Here is a 22,703-nt window from a genome sequence, read left to right on the forward strand (position 1 = left end):
AATAGGAAGAATGCCAGTGTATTGAATCAAAAGGGACACGCACACAGGAAAATTATAAAGTCGTGAGACAGGATTTCTGGCCAATACTTACATTCAGGATATGAAATTTCAGTACTGCTGATATAAAAAAGAACACATGGTTTATAATGTGCGTGTAAAAGTATATACTGTTGTAGAACCGTGGACCATGAGCCAGGGACTGTGACAAGACGAAGTGGCTTGCTTGCCTCAATGACGTGGATTGCTGTACTGCAGGTGCAAGTATAATGGGAGAACACAAACTAGCCAGTGGTTCCTGGTGAAAGGCTGCAAACTTTTCAGTAATTGCAGGGGCAGCAATTTGGATCATTTACTGATACGATTTCGTAACATTAGCCAACATGGCTTTGTTCTGGTGCACTGGCACCGCAAGTGGCTGTATGCCAGGAGAAACTACAGAAGATTTTTATTTTTGCCACAAGGGGATGCAAGTCTACTGTATGGCATAATAATGATGGCATCCTCATTTGTAAAATATTCCAGAAGTAAAATAGGCCCTAATTTGGATCTCTGATTGGGGACTACTTAGAATGATGTCATCAGGAATAACAAAACTGGTAGTCCATGGGTCTGAGTATGAAATACTAGATCCCTTAATCAGGTAGATAGGTTAGAACTAGTAATGAATAAGAAAACAAGAATGCTGGTAGACTACTATGAACAGCATATTGAACACATCATCATAGCCAAGACATGAAGCCAACACCCACCACAGCAGTACAAGTTAATATAATGTTTATAAAGAATCTGCCTCAATTGCAAATTGAAATCGGAGGTTGACTTAGGTTTCGGCACAGATAACCACGCCTTCTTTAGAAATCACAAACTAAAAACTGCCTAAAGAGGCATGGTCCAACTTCCTCTTTAGGCAGCTTGTAGTTTTAGTGTGTTCCGAAGAAGGCGTGGTTATCTGCACCAAAACCTAGGTCAACCTCCCATTTCAATTTGCAACGGATTCTTTGTAATCATTAAATTATTCTTGATTGCTGACGTGCTGCAATGTTAAAAGTTCACAAGTTAATATGCCAACCAGACTCAATGATGGCGAAGAGATTGAAAAAAAAATGATTAAGTAAATGAATTTATTCTGATAGTTAAGGGAGGCAAAAGTTAATTGTGGTAGGAGACTAGAATTTGGTAGTAGCAAAAGGAAGAGAAGAAAAAATAATAAGAGGACATGGAATGAGGATAAGGAATGAAACAGGAACCCACCTGGCAGAATTTTGTACAGGGCATAATTAAATTATTGTTAATATTTGGTTTAAGATTCGTGAAAGAAGGTTGTATACATGGAAGAGATCTGGGGAAACTGGAGTGTTACAGATTGATTATATAATGGTAAGACAGAAATTTCTAAACCAGATTTTAAACTATAAGGCATTTCGAGGGACAGATGAAGACTCTGGCCCCAATTTATTGATTATGAGCTGTAGATTACAAGTGAAGAAATTGCAAAAATGTAGGCAGTTATGTAGATCCGTATAAATTTGAAGGAACCAGAGGTAGTAGAGAGTTTCAGAGCATTCATTAGGCAACATTTGACTGAATCAGGGTGAAGGAACACTATAGAAGACAAATGGGTTGCTTTGTGAGTGACGTAGTGAAAACAGCAAAGAATCACATAGATAAAAAGGCAAGGCCTACTAGAAGTCCCTGGATATCAAGGGGAAATTGAATTTAATTGATGAAAATAGAAAATATAAAAATTCAGCCAACAAAACAGGCAAAAGAGAAAACAAAACCCTAAAAAAAGTGAGACTGGCAGATAGTGCAAAGGGACTAAGCAGAAATGGCTAGAAGACAAATGTGAGGCTGTAGAAGAACATGTATCTGTGGGAAGGTTAGATGCAGCTGATAGAAAAATTATCGAGACCTTTGGAGAAAATAGAACCAACTGTACGAATGTGTGTGTGTGTGTGTGTGAGAGATAGAGAGAGAGATATTTGTGTGGAGTGTACCCTTGTACAGAGATGAAACAGACAAGAAGAGAATAAAAGCTTTTAAAATGCAGTACTATAGAAGAATGCTGAAGATTAGATAGATAGACCAAATAAAATAAATGAGGAGCTACTACATCGAATTTGGGGGGGGGGGGGGGGGGGGGGGAGGGAATCTTGGCACCATTTGACTGAAATAAGGGCTCAGTTGACAGGACACATCCTGAGGCATCAAACAATTGTCTGTCTGGTAATAGAAGAAAGTGGAAGTGGGAGGAATAAAAGATGTAGAGGGCGACCAAAGTTTGAATACAGTAAGCAGATTCAAATGGATGTAGGTTGCAGTAGTTATGCAGAGAGGAAGAAGCTTGCACAGGATAGGTTAAAATTCTCTTGGGTAAGTCAAAAGGATGGGTTGGTCACCCAGAATGCAGGATGAGGACTCACCTCATACAATGTCAAGGTGGAAGTACTAGCTCCATAAGCTAGGCTAGTGTATCCACTTTTGTGTGTGTTATCACCAGTACTGAAATTTTGCCACCTGGTAGTAAGTAACGGTAGCAATTCTGTTTCATAATTTTATAGTGATTTGAATTGCATGAAATCACAAATAAATGGTTGAGTACTGTCAGTATTAAAGTATATTTTGGTTGTAAGCTGGAAGTTTTCATAAGACAAAGTCTGCGTATTTAACAGAACATTGTGCCACAGTGTCTTATAATTTAGGAATACTTTTATATATTCACATTTATAAATTAAATACATAATGTTGTTGCCAGTTGTAATAGATGAGCAAGGGCTAATAAATTGATTGCACTGAATCAGTTGTGACACTGAAATGTCAAAAACTGTTTTCTTGTGAACTTCATAACCTAAATTCTGCAGCTAAAGACAACATCTATTAAGTACATGACCTCGACTTAAGTATTTGTGCCAATCTTTCTGGAAGAGAAATAAAAAGCCTGGTGGGTTTCATAATATCCTGCTGTACTTATTTGTGTTTCTGAGCCTTTTAGTAATTGGAATGTATGAGATTTTTATGGTTTTCTCAGAATGATTGATTGATGGTATGTTTTGGCTTCCTTAAATTGAAACCTCCATCCTTATTTATAAGGTTGTATGATATGCTGCTTCTTTATAGACTTGTTGGTTATGCAATCCCAAATGCTTATACAACAATACTTGGGATCTGGTACTCACTGTATTAAGATCTCACTCGTCATCTCTTTCACTAGAGCTAACGAATGTGCATTCTATGAAATAATGACACAGAAAAACAAAAGCACACCAATTCAAAATATTGTGCAGAAAACCGAATTTTCACTTCAGCTATAAATGTGGAAACAAATCAATAATGGGAATAAACATAATATTCCTCTGGAATGTTGGACACAGATGTAATATCATAGTAATTGATTTAAAACTGAAATACACCCATTTTTCCATTATTATAGGTATTTGTACAAGCTATTAAGATGAGATAGAAATCTGAAGTGGTTTTCCAAATTTTTTTCATATGACAGGCTTCAGGGTCTTATGATGTACTTGTAACATGCCAAAAAAACTATGGGATATTACACTGCACCAGAAGAACATGGAAAAAAGTTTTCAGTTCTCAGAAACAAATTTACTGATTCAGATGATTCCATACTTACATAGCAAAAACAACAGACAAATAAATTGTATGCTAAAATATTATGAGAAATGGCCTCAAACAGAAAATTAATGTGTAACTCTCATAAATTAATTTTTTGCTGGGCCCAAAAAAGAACATTTGCACAATGTCTTAATTTTATCAGAAAGACACTACCAAATACATAATTTCTGTGGCATATACCAGGAGCTTGGACTAAATAACAAGAGATACAATCATTTTTATCTGTTTGTATCATTATAATGATCTCCATTTACTATCTATGTCCAGTTCAGAACTCAAGTGAGGTGGTACAATTTTTATAGGGCTAGAGTCATTTGCAGAAAGAGTGCAGGTGAAATTCCCTGTGGCTATCATATTTTAAGTTTTCTGTTGTTTCCTCACACTAGCTGACAAATATCATGCATTTGCATTAAAGAAAAGAGTGTTCAGTTCATCTTTCCGTATTTGTACAACTTAGTTTTTGTTTCACACCCGCAATGTTGCTGCAGCAAGACAGTCTTAAGTTTTTTCCTCCCATTGATGTCTTAATCGAATTCAAGACTTGTTACTCAACTGGATTTTGCAACACCAACATTGATCTCCTCCCAAAAAATTCACACTTAAGTTTACTAACCATCAATGTTTTACTATTGTATAGAGTAAACTAATCCATTATGATTCTAGAGTGATCAAATTTCTTCAACATCTCAAGTCTGCTTGATAAGGACCCCAAACAATGCAGCAGGACTCTCATATAGGCCACACTAGTGTCTAGCAGGCAGTTTTCTCAAAATATGCACTCATTTTTCCAAGAAATTTGCTGACAGATCCATTGACCTTCCTTATAACTGTCCTCATCAATTCATTCCATTTCATATTGTATAGTAGCGTTACCCACATACATTTATATGAACTCTCTCACAAGCACATGCACCCCGGTTAATTCAAAAGTAAGGTAACAAGATTTATTTCATAAAGTGGATTACTGAATAAAATATACAGGGTGATTTTTCTTTCTTTTCTTTTCTTTTCTTTTTTTTAAAAAAAAGACATATTGCAATTCATTATCTTCCTAACGAACAAAGTTATATGAAAAACAATAAAGCTGGTTAATGTCCCCCTGTTGCTAAACATCATTTGCTATGGAACAAAAAGTTGTGTTCACAAAAGATATTTTTATTTATAAACCAATAATGTTAGACTGACACTGAAAACTAAAAATCTAAATGTGCAAAGAGAGGAACTGATAAAATCCTGTTGGATATCAATAAAAGTAAGCAATAAAAATGCAGTTAATTAATAGCCCTTGAACTGTAGAGACAAGAAATACACATTAAAACATTTGTTCAGTGTTGGAGTCATGTGTAACACTTTCTTGCTTACAAGACTTCACATTTGATCATGTTAAAGGATTATTTTTATGACTTCTAAATTTTAACATTGACTGGCACAATTAAAGGTTACTAAAATGTGTTTTGGAAGCTGCTTTTTGGGTTATTTGTGTAAAGTGTAATCCAGGACCAGCATTTTATAAGATGAATGTAGGAAACAGAGGTCCACATCTGACATTTATGTTTGCTCAAATTTCTTGGTGCATGTAGTTTTGCTGAGTCTGGCAGATGTCAATACAGTGCTTTGGATGCAGGGAGCAAATGCACTCAATTTCCTCTGTGCTCATTGGAGCATCTCATGGCTGAATGGACATATGTCTACTGTAGTTACCCAAGTGCTGGCCAGTAGATGTCTGTATGATCATGGCACTTGAAAGTGAGATGAAGGAGACAGTGAAACAGAAACTTGATTCAAAAGAATATACCCTGAGTGCAGAAGACAGTGGCCATAACAATGTTTGGGAGAAATTTTCATTAGTCAACTGATAAGGATTTTGCCTGTGTGTACTGTGTCAAGTGCTCTGTTCTCCTGTCTCTCAGATCTGCCACCACACATCTGAAGACATACGTCTACAGAACATGACAAAGTGTAAGGTCTGCAACATTACCAACCTCCGTGAATGTGAAAGGTATGGTAATTAAGAAGGTGCATAGAAATGTGGCCAGATGTCTTCATCCATTTACATTAATATCAGGTGTAGGATTTTGTATTTTATGTCAGTGATTTGCAAATGTTGGTTCAGAATTGGAACATGTAGGTGTCTGTAACATTTTGCCTTGTCCTACAACAGTACCACAAAACACTGAGCCATGCCAATGAAATGTGAGCGAGTTTGTCATCCAGCATTATCCATGCCATAGAGATGAATGTGTGTGGATGTGCAGTGGATATATGGACCAATAAATATCTAAAAATGTGTTGTTTATTGATTGTGCACTCTTTGTTTATCAAGACTAGCCACTGCAAAATATGGTACTGGTGACAACTCACTTTTCTGAGAAAAAAGTCTGGGGAATTTGATTAAGAACTACATAGAAGAAACATTATTCAACTTATGAGTGAATCCTGAGCATTTTAATAAGATTTCATTTGTTACTGACTGAGGTGACAATATAAGCAAGGTACTGCAATGCTTTCAACATCATGCATCTATTACCCATGTTTTAAACTCAGTCCCTTACACACAGTTTGGATAATAATAATGTGAAAAATGAGGTTCCAGTGGTTTATTCCATGACCTGTGCTGCCAAAAATACTGTCCAATTCATGAAGAAAGCTGGTGGTATGAATTCGATACAGACAAGCTTGAAGCATGAAATAGAAACTTGTTGGAACAGATTGTTTTTAATGTTAGTCTGTAGTCAGGCAGTATAATACAATCATGGAAATGCTTCTGGAGAGAGGTATCCCTGAAAAACATACTGGTTGTGACAACAACACTGCAAAAGAACTCTTGATATTTTGAACCATTCAGAGATGCAATTGAAGTGTTGGAAGGCTAGAAGTTTCTAACAGTCCATTTTTTTGGGGGGAGGGGTAGGGGGGTGGGGAGGGGGTATGGGTGCACAAACAGAAAAATCATTCTAATACAGCACCTGAAGTAAAATGATTGACTGCTGGGGTTGGCCAGGTTTTCCACATACATAGCCTGATTGCAGCCTCAGAGATTGGTGCCAAAGACCACAATCATTGCTACGTAAGCGGAAAAGCTGCGCTAGCCCCAGTAGTCAGTGGTTTTACTCCTAATGATGATGTCCATCGAACGCTCAAGAATTTTATTCGAATTTATTAGGCTTCAAAACTGAGAAGGTTTTATTCACATAATTATAACATGACAATAATATGTTAATCTGTTTTTGTGGTAACTAAATATTTCAGGCTACCAGGAGAGTGTCAGTCACACCCGCAAAAAAAAAAAAAAAAAAAAAAAAAAAAAAAAAAAAAAAAAAAAAAACCACTTGAGAGATGGAAGCATAACAGTTGTCTCTTTCCCAGGCTAATTTAGTGTGAAAAATGTTTTGTATTTCAGCCTCAGATGTGACAAGTGACAGACATTTCAGTGTGTTAGGGAACCCTATCTCAGACAGACGAGGCAGGGTTAACCCAAAACGAGTTGCTTCATTGTAATTATGCTAACAGAGAATAATTTGGAGACAGTTTTGTTTTTGTAGCTTCTAAAAATGGTTGTAATGAAACGTATGGTCTGTAGGACAATAAAAACCTTTGTGTTCTGCCTTACGGCAGGTCTTGTCACGGGGGAAGCCTCGTCAGCGAGGTCCACTGTATAAGCGTCTAGGGAAGCAATTCCAGTGGTGGTTTCCCGTTGCCCTCCACTGGTGATGATGAACTGGTAATGAGAACAACACAACACCCAGTACCTGATCGAAGAAAATCTCTGACCCAGCCGGGAATCGAATCCGGCCGCCTTGGCGTGACAGACCGCCGCACTGAACACTAAGCTATCGGGGTGGACTGTAGGACAGTAACAAGCTTTAATATTATTTATTAATCATGCGTTCAGCTGATTTTGACATTTATGTCATTTTCAAGCACATATGGGTAAATTGTGATGGTTAACCACATGTGCTTGAAATGACATAAACGTCAAAATTGGCCAGTCGCACAATTAATTATCAATATTACAGTGTAATATGGACCATGTTTCCCTTTATAAAATTTTGTTCATTTTAGATTTTTAATTCCTTAGGTGATCAAGTGCAAATTTGAACCAATAAAGCAGATGGTGCTACAAAGAACAGCAATGTGATTTTTCATCATTACAAACGTGGATAATTACATAGTTTTCGTGTGAAACTCCCGACTGTTTCCAAGTTTTTGTTATTGTGTCAAGCAAGCTATTTTCTCTTGTGGATCACAGTGATACTGCAATTAGACCCTACCACCCAGGAATATATGTCTACAGCATAACTAAACTGATCTGAGTTTAATTCCGTCAGCTGATGAGAGAGTGTCAGAAGTGACAACAGCTCACAGACACACAAAGCTGCTACTAAAAGAGTCACAACAGCAGCACAGCAAGCGCACCAGACCAGGGGCCTCTACCTTCCCTCACAGTGTACATGCACAGGAGGGAGGGGAATGAGGAAGGGGAGAGGGAGAGGGGGGAGGGGGAGTGGGAGCAGGGGAGACTGACTACCAGTGACAGGGGTTTGTGTAACATAGCTCTGAATAGGGACTTTGTCTAAAAACTGAACAAGTTGTTATACTTTTTGTACATCTTATCACAGATGAGCACTTCTTATATTTTCATCATCATCATCATACACATAACTGCAGTCCATTGTGAATTTCTCACTGAAACTGGAACTTTGATAATCAAGTTGTGCTTTGAAAAACTAACAGAATTAGGGGATGAATGTAAGGAAAGTAATTGGAAAGCCAGTTGCAACAAATAATGAGATGAGACTGTTATTATTCATATTTTGTAGGTGGATGTTACATTAATGAGACAAAGAATCTAAAGATGGTATAAAAGTTAAAGAAAAGAAATACCACCACCATTGAAATTGCAGCTTTCAGAGTCCATGGTGTTCCAGTATGTTATACATAATATTAATGAACAGGTATGAACAAGATGTCCACACTGGACGTATTAAGAGTGGATATGACAGTTTCTGCAAAGAAAAAATGGTATTAAGAAAAGACAAACTAAACAACAAATCAAATAACCACAAAATAGTAAAAAAAAGCATAGAATTATAATTACGGACAAATAGCAAAAAGAGAATTTTCTTGAAAATTATGTAGGTCAGAGACTCATTTTATCAAATATAGGTAACCTATCACATGCGCATGCTGGTATAGTCTGAAGTATCATTACTGAAACACTTGTATTTTGTTTTCTGAAATTTATTTCATGTCCCTTTTACAGCATCCATGATTGTCCATATGTCCAGTCTTTCATTTATACCTACTAAAACCAAATGAATACTTTTGTCCAGTGTTGATATAGATATATTAATTACTGAAAATTATATAGTTTTAATTTACATGATTTTCTTAATAAATATGTGCAACAATGTAGAATCAGAGTGTTCTCAAGTATCTATCAGAAAAGGGGAAGGTTGATCAAGGAAGTTTGAGAAGAGAAGCAGGAGAAAAAAAAATATATAACACAGTTTCATTTGTTAGAAAGTATACAAGAAATGACAAATTTGTGATCTGCTGCAATTAGTATTTTTAGTAATGACAGCAGTAGTATCTCCAAAAATATAGCCTCATTAGCCTCGGTGTAAATGAGATTTACAATGCATTGTGGCAATAACTTTTATTACTGATTTATGGTAAAAATCCTGTCAACATTTGATGTGCATTACATGAAGATTCAGTTTATATTCATCAAACTCTGTGATTAATGAAGACTGTAACAGCACAAGTGATAAATTGTCACTCAAAGATACAAGTAATGGTTCTGATGATGATAATATTTAAAACTAAAACCATGGAAATAGGACTGCAGAAATATTGTTCAACTTTAGCACAGTACCCTGAGGAATTCTACATATTTATGATGGGAAACTGCACAAATAATACATAAAGATTACATTTTAAGTTCATGTAACAGCAATAGTAACTGTACACTGGCATACTTACAAAAGTTTTTAAATCACTATAAACAAATAAAATCCTTTATATTATCAGCCAATGAAATGTTTACTTTGAATAACTGAGTAGAAATGGTCCATAATCAAGTACTGCAAAATGAAATTTTCTTCAGCAACTTTCAAGCTACCATTGCTACACTGTGATGCACTAATCAGATAACCCGTGACAAATTTTAGAATATTGCCTTTCTTTCTCTTAAATGATCAGAATCAGTAGTTCAAAACAAGTATCACATTTACAACATATTTAAACAACATATAAATATATAAATACTATATTACTTCTTAAAATCTTCAAATATTTTAACTTGTTTCAAAAATATCACAAAAATAGTTTGATATTGTTACTCTCCTTTGCATTCAGTACCATGCTGTTTGCTGATCTGCAGTGTGCTTTGCTTGGTCAAGAGTTAGTAAGCAGCCCCAACTTTAGACCAAGGTTTGTTAGTCCCTTTGTTGCAGAAACCTGCCACACTGCTACTGCGCTAGCTGCTAGTACAACTGCTCCTTCCAGGTAAATAGCATAACATGTACGAACTGTACTTGATGTGAGTCCCACACCTCCAGAGGCTGTAAAATCCAATGGGAACAGGAGGCAGTCAGAAAATGGGCGTGACCTGGCGGCGCCAAACACAATCACCCCAAAAATATAATAAGTTGCAATTGCAGCAGCAGGGAACAACTTCATCCATCGAGGAGCAGTGAAATGAGTTTCTCGATGTATGGTGCAATCCATACCATCTCGATGACTTGGAGTGCAGCGGCCCTCTTGATGCACTGTAATATAAAGTTTCTTAGCTACAAATCACATACAAGCACAGGAACAATTATGAAAGTGAACTGTTAAATAAACTGCCCATCTATACATATAATTAGTGTGGACAGCAAATGAATTGTCACTGTCTCCTCCTCTCCTACACACACACACACACACACACACACACACACACACACACACACACACACAGGGGTGGACAAAAATATGGTACCAGTACGGCTTGAACATAAATGCACATGCTACCCAGTCTGCAAGTTGCACCTGTGCAATGTCCTCAATATATTGCAAGTGTTAGTGGTCAGAAGAGTGTCCTGTGTAGTTGGGAGGGAATTTTGTTGGAGCTCAGTGCATTTGAATGTTGGCAAATTGTTGGTGATCATATGGTGGATGCTTCCATAATCACAGCAGCTGAAGTGTTTGATGTTTGAAGAGGCACTGTATCAAAGCTTTATACTGCATACAGGTAATGCAGAAGATCATCATTTGCTAAGTTACAACGAGGAAGAAATTATGCTGAGAAATCATAACAGCTGGTCATTGAACAGGATTGTGACAAAAAAATAAGTGAACAACAGCTGTAAAAGTAAAAATTCACTGTAGAACTGAACATCACACTCGCGAACCTTGTCAACACCAAAACAACACAAAAGGAGCTCCATAAGCAGGGAATTGCAGGATGAGCTAGAATTCCAAAACCACTCATCTCAGTGAGGCAAATCCCCCTAAGGGGGAAACATGGTGCTGAAGCCATAAAACCTGGACTATGAAGCAGAAGAAGAGTCTTGTTCCAAATTTTGGTCAAGTTTACATCCCAGGAGTGAAGCATGGTGGGGGTTCATTGATAATTTGGGCAGCCACATTATGGAATACCATGAGCCCCAAGGTTACACTCTAAGGTCACATTACTTCCAAGGACTATATGACCATTCTGGCTCATCAGGCCCATCCTGTGGTACAATATCTGTTCCTCAATGGAGATGCTGTGCTCCTTGACAACAGGGTTGCTGTTCACACAGCTTGCATTGTCCAGGGCTTGTTGTGTAAGCACAAGGATGAATTATTGTTCCCTGGCCTTCACAGTCACCATATTTCAACATTACTGAGCCTTTGTGGTCTACCTCGATGTGAATGCTGTGAGATTGCTATCCACCTCCACTGCCACTACCTAAACTAGTCATTATTTTGTGGGAAGAACGGTATAAGATTCCCTTGTAAACCATACAGGACCTGTATTTATCCACTGCGAGACAAATGGAAGCTGTTTTGAATGCTAACAGTTTTACTACTCTGCATCAGGCATGGTAATGTACTGCATCTTGGCCCACACCCAGAGGGAAAAGAGGGGGAGGGGCAGGGAGAGGAAGAGGACAACAGATAGGGAGAGGCAAGGGGGAGGGGACAGGTGGGTCAGGAGGAGAGGGTAGGTGGAGGGGGTAAAGGAAGGGGCGAGGGGGAGGTGGTGAGGGAGAGGGTGTAGAGGGAGGGTCGAGAACAAGAGGGGGAGGGGGAAGGAGAGAGAGTGAGGGTGGGGGGGAGGGGGATGGAGGAGGGGAAGGGGGTGAGGAGAAGGTGGAGGAGATGGAAGGGGTGGGTGTGGGGATGGGGACTGAGAGGGGGCAGGGGTGGAGGAGGGGAGGGTGAGGGGAAGGGGAGGGTGAGGGGAAGGGGAGGTGTTGGGATGGGGGAGGATGAAGGGGAGGGGACACAGGGGTGGGAGAGATAATTTAGTAAATAGTTGTGAAAAAGAGTACACAACTGTGTAACTTAAGTGGAAAATCCAGGATGGAATGTAACAATACGAGAAAAGGAAAGTTGCTATGCACCATATAGCGGAGATGCTGAGCTGTGATAGGCACAATAAAAAGATTCACACAGTCATAGCTTTTTGCCATTAAGGCCTTTGTCAGCAGTACACACACACACACACACACACACACACACACACACACTCACTTGCGCGCGCGCGCAGACTGTAGGTAGGTGTGTGTGTGTGTGTGTGTGTGTGTGTGTGTGTGTGTGTGTGTGTGTCTACTGCTGACAAAGGCCTTAATGGCCGAAAGCTATGACTGTGTGAATCTTTTTATTGTGCCTATCGCGGCTCAGCATCTCTGCTATATGGTGAGTAGCAACTTTCCTTCTCTTGTATTGTAACTTTTAAATGGTGCATTATTGTTTTAGCACTTCATTTCTGTTTACGGATATTAAAGCTTTCAGTGAAAAGATAACAGTGCTTTAACCTGAAATAGCAACTACTGAAAATATTGCACTAAAATGTCTATTTTCTCCATTTTCATATAGACCCTCATATAGACCCTCTATACACAGTCAGCGTGACAGGTACTGGTACTTAGAATAGATATTTTACTCAGCAGTAGAATATACACTGCAATGAAACTTCTTGACAAATTCAAACCATCATTTGTGTCAGGAACTGAACTTGCAGAACTTGTGTCTTTATTTGCTTGCTAATTATGTGCACAGACCTCAAGTTTTGCCCTGCCAGTAGCTGCCTCCCATTTTTTCAAACTTTATAGAAGGTATTAAGTGTGGGAGAGTGGGAGAAACACTCTTCCAGATTGGAATCTGTGTCATACTTTGAGATCTGTTTAATGCCTACAAAAATCTGTGTACATAGATTAAATGCTTCCAAAATAAGGAGCGCAAATGAAATCAGAATATCATGCAAAACTATGAGACGACTACTTAGCATCGAGGAGGCCAGATGATACCAGAATTAAATCGTATTATAAAATTCTAGGTAAAGTCAACAGAGCATAAATTACGAGGAAGATAAGCTCCTCTAGCAACAAATGAAGACCTATTGGGAACATAGTAAATATGTGACAGGGAAAACAAATCAGGAAAAGGGAAATTTTATTAAAGGTAAATTATGAACTGATCAATGATACTCTCAGAATTACAGGTACCTTTAATAACTTTTTCTCTGTCAATAATTGGTAATTTAAGACTGACCACTTTAGTGGTAGGTAGCCTACAGATTGTAAGAAAACATCCTGAAACAATATTGATAAAGTTTAATTACATCCTACATCTAAAAAGCTTTTGATACTGCTGGCTCTCTTAAAAATAAATATTTAAGTGGTTATGAAATTATTAGTAAAACAATCAACTGATGTTCAACTCAGCTTTGTAATATACTAAGTTACTTATGTAAACAATCATTTCAGAGCAATATTTTTCAAACAGGGTTTTAGTTACCAACACATCTCATTATTGGCAGTATTTTAAAATGTTGAATAGATAATTTAAAACAGAATTTACAAACACATAGAAAAAAAATTCTTAGCAGCAAACAGCTTGGATTTTGAAAAGTACTGTAAGTAATCAGACTACCTTTATCTTGACACACAATGTGCTAGAGGTAATCATAAAATTTTGTCACCTCAAAACATCAAGGTGTGATTATGAAACTCGGTGATGGTGTTAGTCCTCCTCTAGATATTCACTCCACAGTGTGGTAAAGTGTCTCCGAAGATGGATGGTGAAGTGGAGACCTTGATTGTAGAAGTTTGTCAAAATGGCTGCCACACAATGGTTTCTTCATCTGAGGAAAGTGGAAGAAGTTACTGGGTGCTATACAGGGTGAATATTTTGGTGGGGAGAGGGGGGGAAGGCCAAATTTTGGAAGCACAAAGAAGAAACACGTGTGACTGGATTCTGTGCAGTCACACATGCTGTAGAGCAAAAACATCCTCTTGGACAGCTCCTGCATTACTTCTTGTTGACAGCCTCCCATGATTTTGTCAGAAGGTTTTGAGAGTATGCTCTGGTGATAGTTTGCCCCTTTAAGAGCATAATCTCTCAGCACCACACCATGGCAGTCCAAGAAACACTCAGCTCCAGCTTGCCTGATGATGGGTAGGTCATCATCTGTTTTGACAGAGGTGAATCTACATTTCCATGCTTGCTTTGCTCCTTTACCTTGGGGTCACATTGATACATCCAGTACCTGTCCATGGTGATTAGGCAACTGAAGAACTAATCTGAATAGGCTTGACACAACCACAACACTTCTGTTGCTGCCTATGACTTTTTGAATGGATGTGAGCAGTCACAGAACCCACTACTTAATGAACTTTATCATAATAAATAAAACTCTTCTGGGTCCATGATGCATTGTCAGTGTGTAAAACTTCTGACATTTTCGCCACTATTGTAAGTGGCCTTCCTCAGGGTGTTTCTTTTGCTAATTGTTGATTGAGAAAAGTTTGGTTCTTATATACTGGTGGAAGAGACTGTTACTGATCTCCAATAAGGTACATGTGATTATATATTGATTACAATTTTAATTTAAAAACCCACAGTTTTATATTCTTGTGTGAAAGTCTACAAAATGTTACTGCATCAAAAAGAAATTTCACTCAAAAATTATGACACAAATTGCTGTTCATTACTTACCTTCAAGAGGCAAAATAACACAATCATTGACAGACACAGTAAAAACATATGACACTATCATGACTTTCAGAACCAATACTTCCTTGCTTGGAGGTGGAGAGAGGGATAGATCTGGGAATGTTAAAAATGAAGGGCAGATCCGTTAGGGGATGAGAGGACAGGGGGAGACAAAGAGGAAAATTAGAAGAGGAGGAGGAGTGGCTCTTTTGAAAGAAGCCAGTTTTCTTCGAATTTACATGATGTATGTGTGTTCAGCATCTCTTTCTAAACCACTGGACTGATTTTTAGCAGCTTTGGTATGAGAATCAGCACTGTGGCAGTTGGAATCTTCTAGCTCCTGTAGGAACAGAGGTATGGGCTAAAAGGCTGCCTTCCACAACAAGTGTGTTGTGCAGGTAGTATCAGAAAGCCTCCTAGGGGTATACACTTGCAGATGTGCAGGGGAAGGGGATTGTCAGAAAGAGAGGGAGGAGGAGATGGATAGAGAACGGGTGTAGGACAGGTAGATACAGGAGGTAGATGGCACATGTAGAGAAATAGTGGCCAGGTTGAAAAGGAAGAGGGGAGGGGGAGGAGATGGACAGAGGAAAGGGAAGGAGGAGGTAGCCAGAGGGAGCAGGGTGTAAAATATGGTCAGAGAGAGGGGCAGAGGAGATGCAAGAAGAGAGGAGTGGGAGGAGATGAAGAGACAGAGCTTGTGGAGAGGAGATAGACAAATAGAGGTGGGAGGATGATGTGGACAGAGAGGCAGTAGGAGGAAGAAGTGGACACAGAAACGCAAAGGAGGGAATGTGTGCAATATATGTGTTGAACACATACATGGGCAAAGCCTTGGGCTTTGTGAATAGATTAGCACTAGTCATAATCTGTTGTTACTATATTTTACAAAAGCAGGCCGCAGTAGCTGCCTGTTAATTTATAATTTGATGGTTCCACATCACTGAAGGCTCTCTTTCATTATGGGGTTTATGAAACAATACATCTATCTGAACGAATGAATGAAGGAATGAATGAACAGTTCTAAAGAAGTTTTGTTTAAGTGTACACTCAGCTGCAAATGAAAGGACAGGGTTCATGGTAAAACTTCATATATACATTAATTGAAAAACAACTTACTGATCATGACAAAATCACATTTAAGAGGACTAATATAACTCGTGAGCATATTGAAAGTAACTGTTGAGTGATGAATATGTCTAGAGAACACAATATCAGTAAAGACAGTGTGGTAAGAACTGCTGAAACAAAACACTGATGTTTTAACTGCTATTCTCAAACTGTTTTCAAAGTAAGTGAATGATAAATGAACTTTCAGTGGTGCAAGGAATATAAAATCTCTACTACTAGCAACAAAAACTTGATTGACCAGATTACTTTTACACTGTTCTGTATTGCAATACATGTTTGGATCTGAAGGGCATTGTGGGTATTGTCCTCTTCCAAGCATTGAAGCTTCTGTATTGGTCTAGGATGTCATATCATGAGTTTCAATAGTACCTATAGTCATATTAATGGAAAGGTAAATGGTAATGTGTATATATGTGTATTAGGTGACATCATTCATTCAGAGGTACAGGCGTTGTTCCCTGTAGGGCATCACATCTTCTAAGATAATTATGTCAACACTCACATAGCTGGTTAAACATTGGTTTGAAAATCAAATAACAAACCTTTCTTGAATTCCACAACTGAGCTAGTGTGATATGTGTTGGAAATACAATTATGTATCCATTTTCCTCCTTTAACATCCCTCAAGGAGTAGTACAAAATCTCACTGATCATCTTTCATAATTTATATGAAGTGATCCCCAAGAGGAGTCAAGGTTTTGTGGATGAAACAAATGACCATACACTACAGTAATTGACTCTGCTTTAATGGGTATGTTGGTAAGAGCACTGACTAAAAAAGGAAAATATGATGGTGTGAAAATATAGTGCATTTCTCATGAAGCTTTAAAATGAACATTGCTTCTTGACATGCAGCTAACAGAATTTTTCGGTTCTTGGAAACAATATTCACATAACTTCGAGGAAGAGAGGCTACTGAGATAAATTTTTAATTTAATTTTGAAATGACACAGATTTCCAATTTCTTGCTTTATGTAGGATGGTAACTAGCTGAATACTTTTTGCCAAAGTACATAACTACCATTCAAAATACAGGAAAGAAGGCAAAGTCTACCCCAAAATTTTTATGTGCCATGTATAGTGATTGTGCCCACTACAATTCAGCTAGAACTGATTATTGTTGCCAAAAAAAGGCCATTAAGGAGTAAATGTATTAAGAAGCATATGTAAGAATTCTGAGCCACTTAAAAACACTTTGGGGCAAGGTGTAGAGTTATCTGTTTTTACCATTCATTTCTGCTGAATAAGCACACTCTTTTTGCTTGAGGTACACTGCTCCAGACTAATTCTGTAGAACAACAAGAAATTAAAATATCTAGAACAAGCCGACATTAGTCTTCAGATCAATACAATGAGAGCTACTTTTAAGGACAAAACATAGTGAACTGAGGCTTGCTGATTAGTTTATCTATGTGTTTGATTCCATTTTACCTTGTTATTCAATTGGACTTTAAGGGGAGATTGTACCTTATATACTTACAATGTTAAGTTTGTCAATTTTAGATGCATTTATCTTATGAATGGTTCTTGATAATGTTATGAAATTTTAATGGCTGGAGGAGCAAGAGTCTTTCTCCATTGACCTGTTTTTGTAGATAAGTCGCTTGCACAGTTTATTTTTTAGAGAATTTTTTGCAAGTTGTAAAATTTTTTCCTCATATTTAAGCTTCTAAAATATTAAAATGAACTTCTCTTAAAAATGCATCATTGATGTTCACCCCAGTTTCTGTAGGTTGTGTGAGTTTCACTGTTCTATGATGATAAGTTCCTGAAGAAAATGTAACTAATCATTAAAAAAAATAAAATCTCAGGAATCCAGCTTTAAAGATGAACATAGCTTGATAGTTTGTTACTGATGTTAGAACAGTACTGCACCATACCCTGGGTCATCTGCATTTTCTTCATCCTCCCTGGCTCTCTTAGTATTCCTTGAGTGCATTCCTGCCTTCCTAGCTACTGTAGTCATTTCATAATCTTCTTTCTTCACATGGACAGCATCCAATTTGGAACATGCCATCACCATATTTTCCCCAGGTTATAAGCCTCTGCATCATAAACACCCAAATTCAATGTATCTTTACCCACAAATACTGTTCTAGGAATTCTAGACCATATGTCACTGTTAAATGATTCATTTGGGTACTTGAAGGACAAGGAACAAGTGAATGCAGAACACAAACAGGGCAGCCAACTGCGAGCAAGAAATATTTTCACAAATCAGCCAATTAGGTTTCTGAAGTTCAAGAAGTTGACAGAAGGCAAAAGGGAGACATGGCAACATGTGCTGCCCTTAAAGTAAATGAATATTTAAAACCTTTAATGGCTAAAATGCCCTTAGAAAACATGTTTCTCTAGTAAAATACACTCCCAGGAATGTTTATGCGCAAGAAAATATTTTTTTTTCCTATTTTGTCCCCTACAAAGGTACAATCTCCCCTTAAGGAATGCAGTGGGTTCACACAGCATATGACCACCAATGCCTACAATTTGAGTCTTTATGAGATTAAAACTTTAACCATTAACTGTGAATCATTTGAAACCTGTTCAGCTATAATCTGAACTGTGTATGGTAAGGTTTTGTTTGTGTCCTTGATTAATATGCTTGTGTTTTATCAGCAAACATTACAGTTTGTACACCACTCTTTGAACTAATTGGTAGATCATTTATGTTGGTTAAGGGCAAGAGTGGGGGTATTACCAACGTTTGTGGGACTCCACATGTTATGTTTCCCATTCTGAGGTGGGCATCATGCCTGTGATAAAATCTGTCAGTGATACCTTCTGATTTCTGCTGTGAAGATAAGACTCCACTCACACAAGAGGAATGCCTTTAATGCCACAACAATTTAGTTTGCAAAGTATAAGTTTTTTATTCACACATTCCAAGGCTTTAGCTAGACCACAAAATATTTAGTTCTGTCAGGACTTTATTTGTGAGGTCTTGTTGTCTCTGTAGACAATCCTTTATCAAAATCAAAGTTAAACTGAAGGTCAGTTAATAAGTTCTGCCCAGATAACTGAGTCAGTTTTCCATTATAGGCTACTTTCTCAAAAAGTCTTGAGAAGACACAAAGGAGTGAGATGGGTCTTTCAATATGGGTGTTTGACATATCTCCAGCTCTATAGGTGAATGTTACTATAGTACTGATTAATGATGAAGGTAACATAAGGGGAAGGCTATGCACGAGATTTTAATAGTCTGCTAGAAACACAATAATAGACATTAAAATTAGTAATTTTTAATGACCTGGTGAATTCTGATGCAGTGTCTGCTCAAGTAAGCCTAATGCATATGTATTTGGTTGCTTATTTGTAGGTGCAATGTTTCCTGCCATGATGAGGAGATAATCACTGAATTTAGTGGCAAGTGAATTGAATATATTAAAATTTCTACTAAACCTTTTTTTTTTTTTTTTTTTTTTTTTTTTTGTGGTCTCAGTTTCATTTGGATCCCTAGCTTTGCTTGCTTCTTTTTTTAATAAAAGTCCCAAACTATTTTTGCATTATTCTTGGAATTTTTTGAACATAGTACTCATGTTTTGATTTTTTTAAGAACAGAGAGGAGTAGTTTACAACAATGGTGGTAATGTAGTTTTGGCTATTGGCATGGTTCGCCCTCTGTATTTGGTAGAGCTCTCGCTTACCAGTGAGAAGTGAGAAATGATACTCCATTCCCCAGAGTTATCCAACTATTATCCTTGCTTATCCTCAAGTCTATACTTTTTTGTGTTAGGGAAAACAAGACTCAGAGCGCTGCAAAAAAAAAAAAAAGGTTATTCGAGTTAAATGTTCCATTTACACGTGTCTTAAATTTTTCCCCAGAGTTCTTCTTATAATTTATCTCTAAATGCTGTGAACCAGTCACTATTTATGATTTAGTGATATAATACATTTCTTTATGATTTGTCCCAACTGTTCAGCATACATGTATTTCATTTTTAACATTTGATTATCATGATTAGATAAACTATACTGGCAACTGTTTAACAGTTAAAAAATTTCATGAAATGTATTGACAGTTGCAAATACAGACAACAATCGGCTGTATAATGAAATGACAATAATGAAAATTTGTGCCAGACTGGGACTTGAACCCAGATTTCCCGCTTTATGCAACCAGTCACCTCAACTGCTCTGGTTATCTGTGCATGACTCATGGCCAGACCCAAACTCCCATATGTCTGTTGATGTTTTACCTCTCCCCTTGCCCACATTTTAATTAATAACACTCTTAACTTGTTTTTAACCTTCTATGTAGGCCCAGGACATGAGAAGTATAGTTAATATTTATAGTATCTACTGCAGTAGCATCAATATGAAATGTCACAGCCATACATGGGAGACCATCCTGCTCTGTGTTCGTTTCTTAAACAGCGGATTTAACAGTCCTACAAGTTATCAGCAAAAGCCACAATGTGTGTCATACAGCTACTCTTCCTTTCTTTATGTGATACCTTGCACTATTCATAGTTACATCTAATCCAGGTTATTTCCAAGTGCTAAAATATTCTCTTTGTATCAAATGGAAAATTCTCTCAGAAAGCTATGAGAGACTATATTATGAGACAGAATATCTGGCCATTACTAATCTTCAGGAAAAATGTCAGTATTGCCTTTACGCCCTTATAAAATTCCAACAGCATTTTTTTTACTAATAATTACTTCCTCAGGAACTACTGAACAAGGTTAAAAAGGAAGGGCAAGTCACTCAGGCACTTGGATGAGAGGGGCCTTACAACAGATAGGAGCTATTACTTCCAAAATCTACAGTTGTGTACTTTTATAGATGTACATCAGCAGTACTGACATATCTCCTGAAGGTAAGTTCTGTCTCATAATTTTAGATTTTTCAACTTCTCTCTTTGACAGAAGTGGACGATAAGGGTAAAATTTTTGTGGTTCAGAGTGACAGATACATACTCTATGTGATCAAAAGTATTTGGACACACAGCTGAAAAGGACTTAAAAGTTCGTGGCACCCTCCATCACTAATCATGGAATTCAGTATGGTGTTGACCCACCCTTAGCCTTGATGACAGCTTCCACTCTCGCAGGCATATGTTCAATCAGGTGCTGGAAGGTTTCTTGGGGAATGGCAGCCCATTCTTCATGGAGTGCTGCACTGAGGAGAGGGATCGATATTGGTTGGTGATGCCTGGCACGAAGTTGGCATTCCAAAACATCCCAGAGGTGTTCTATAGGATCCAGGTCAGCACTCTGTGGGGCCAGTCCATTACAGGGATGTTTTTGTTGTGTAACCGCTCCACCACAGGTCGTGCATTATGAACAGGTGCTTGATCGTGTTGAAAGATGCAATCACCATCCCCGAATTGCTCTTCAACAATGGGAAGCAAGAAGGTGCTTAAAACATCAACGTAGGCCTGTGCTGTGATAGTGCCATGCAAATCAACAGAAAGTGCAAGTCCCGTCCATGAAAAACACACCCACACCATAACATCACTGCCTCCAAATTTTACTGTTGGCACTGAATTTTACTGTTGGCACTTCACACACTGGCAGATGATGTTCACTGGGCATTCTCCATACCCATACCCTGTCATTGGATCACCACATTGTGTACTGTAATTTGTCACTCCACACATTTTTCCACTGTTCAATCGTCCAATTTTTATGCTCCTTACATCAAGTGAGGTGCCGTTTGGCAGTTATCGGTGTGATGTGTGGCTTATGAGCAGCCACTCAACCATGAAATCCAAGTTTTCTCACCTCCTGCCTAATGGTCATAGTACTTGCAGTGGATCCTGATGCAATTTGGAGTTCCTGTGTGATGGTCTGGATAGATGTCTGCCTATTTCACATTATGACCCTCTTCAACTGTTGGCAGTCTCTGTCAGTCAACAGACAAGGAAGGTTGGCCCGTATGCTTTTGTGCTGTACATGTCCCTTCACGTTTCCACTTCACTATCACATTAAAAGCAGTGGCCTTAGGGATGTTTAGGAGTGTGGAAATATCGTGTACAGACATATGACCCAAGTGACACCCAATCACCTGACCATGTTCAAAGTCTGTGATTTCTGCGGAGCACCCCATTCTGCTCTCTCAAGATGTCTAATAACTACTGAGGTTGCTGATATGGAGTACCTGGCAGCACAATGTACCTAATACGAAAAACGTATGTTTTTGGCGGTGTCTGGATACTTTTGATCACATACTGTATGATGAGTTGGGTACCTGCTATGTCCCCATATTCAGTATGGTGTAGCTCTGGCACGTGGTGATCCATTATAAAATTGGATGTCTTGGAGGTTTCCCTTAGAGATAGCTACAACGTGAGCATGTAATGTCTTCCATTGACTTTGAGAGATCTTTTCTGATACTGGTATAACCTTACACAATGATGCTGCAAGGTGTATGGGACACTCACTGCATGGATATGGGGCTTTGGTCTGGCCATATGCAAATCAACTGTGAGGCCACAGTGGCCCAAAGTTGCACTACTTATTGCCTTAGGGTCCTCCTGGAGATTCCAGTGAAGTGGCAGTTCTCATGCGGGTGGTTTTTAAGTAAATTTTTTTTGACAGTTCTGTACAAGTCTTGCAGAAAAGAACTTTTCATTAAATGAAATTTTGACCACTGATGTCATACATTTGGTATCATTTTAGCCAATGCATACAGGTGCAGTTCTCAGTCCTTCGATTTCCAACAGACTAGTTATCACACCTTGTTGAACAACTGATGGTTGACATGTTATTTATATCTATTGTGACCAGATAGCACAATAAAGTCA

General features: G+C 38.1%; 1 protein-coding gene across 2 annotated transcripts in view; it reads right to left on the minus strand.

Moving 5' to 3' along the window:
• Window positions 1–8,944: 8,944 nt before the first annotated feature.
• Window positions 8,945–22,703, minus strand: part of LOC124789639 — a 96,615-nt gene continuing 82,856 nt past the window's right edge. The window contains exon 4 of one of the 2 annotated variants that reach the window (XM_047257067.1): window positions 8,945–10,406. In XM_047257067.1, coding sequence (XP_047113023.1) covers window positions 10,033–10,406 — 374 coding nt within the window. In that variant the 3' untranslated portion in view covers window positions 8,945–10,032. Of the gene's footprint in view, window positions 10,407–13,816; window positions 13,973–22,703 lie in introns of those variants that run through there. The other variant, XM_047257068.1, reaches the window with a different exon arrangement.

Source organism: Schistocerca piceifrons, chromosome 3 (assembly GCF_021461385.2).
Source record: "Schistocerca piceifrons isolate TAMUIC-IGC-003096 chromosome 3, iqSchPice1.1, whole genome shotgun sequence".
NCBI lineage: Eukaryota > Metazoa > Arthropoda > Insecta > Orthoptera > Acrididae > Schistocerca > Schistocerca piceifrons.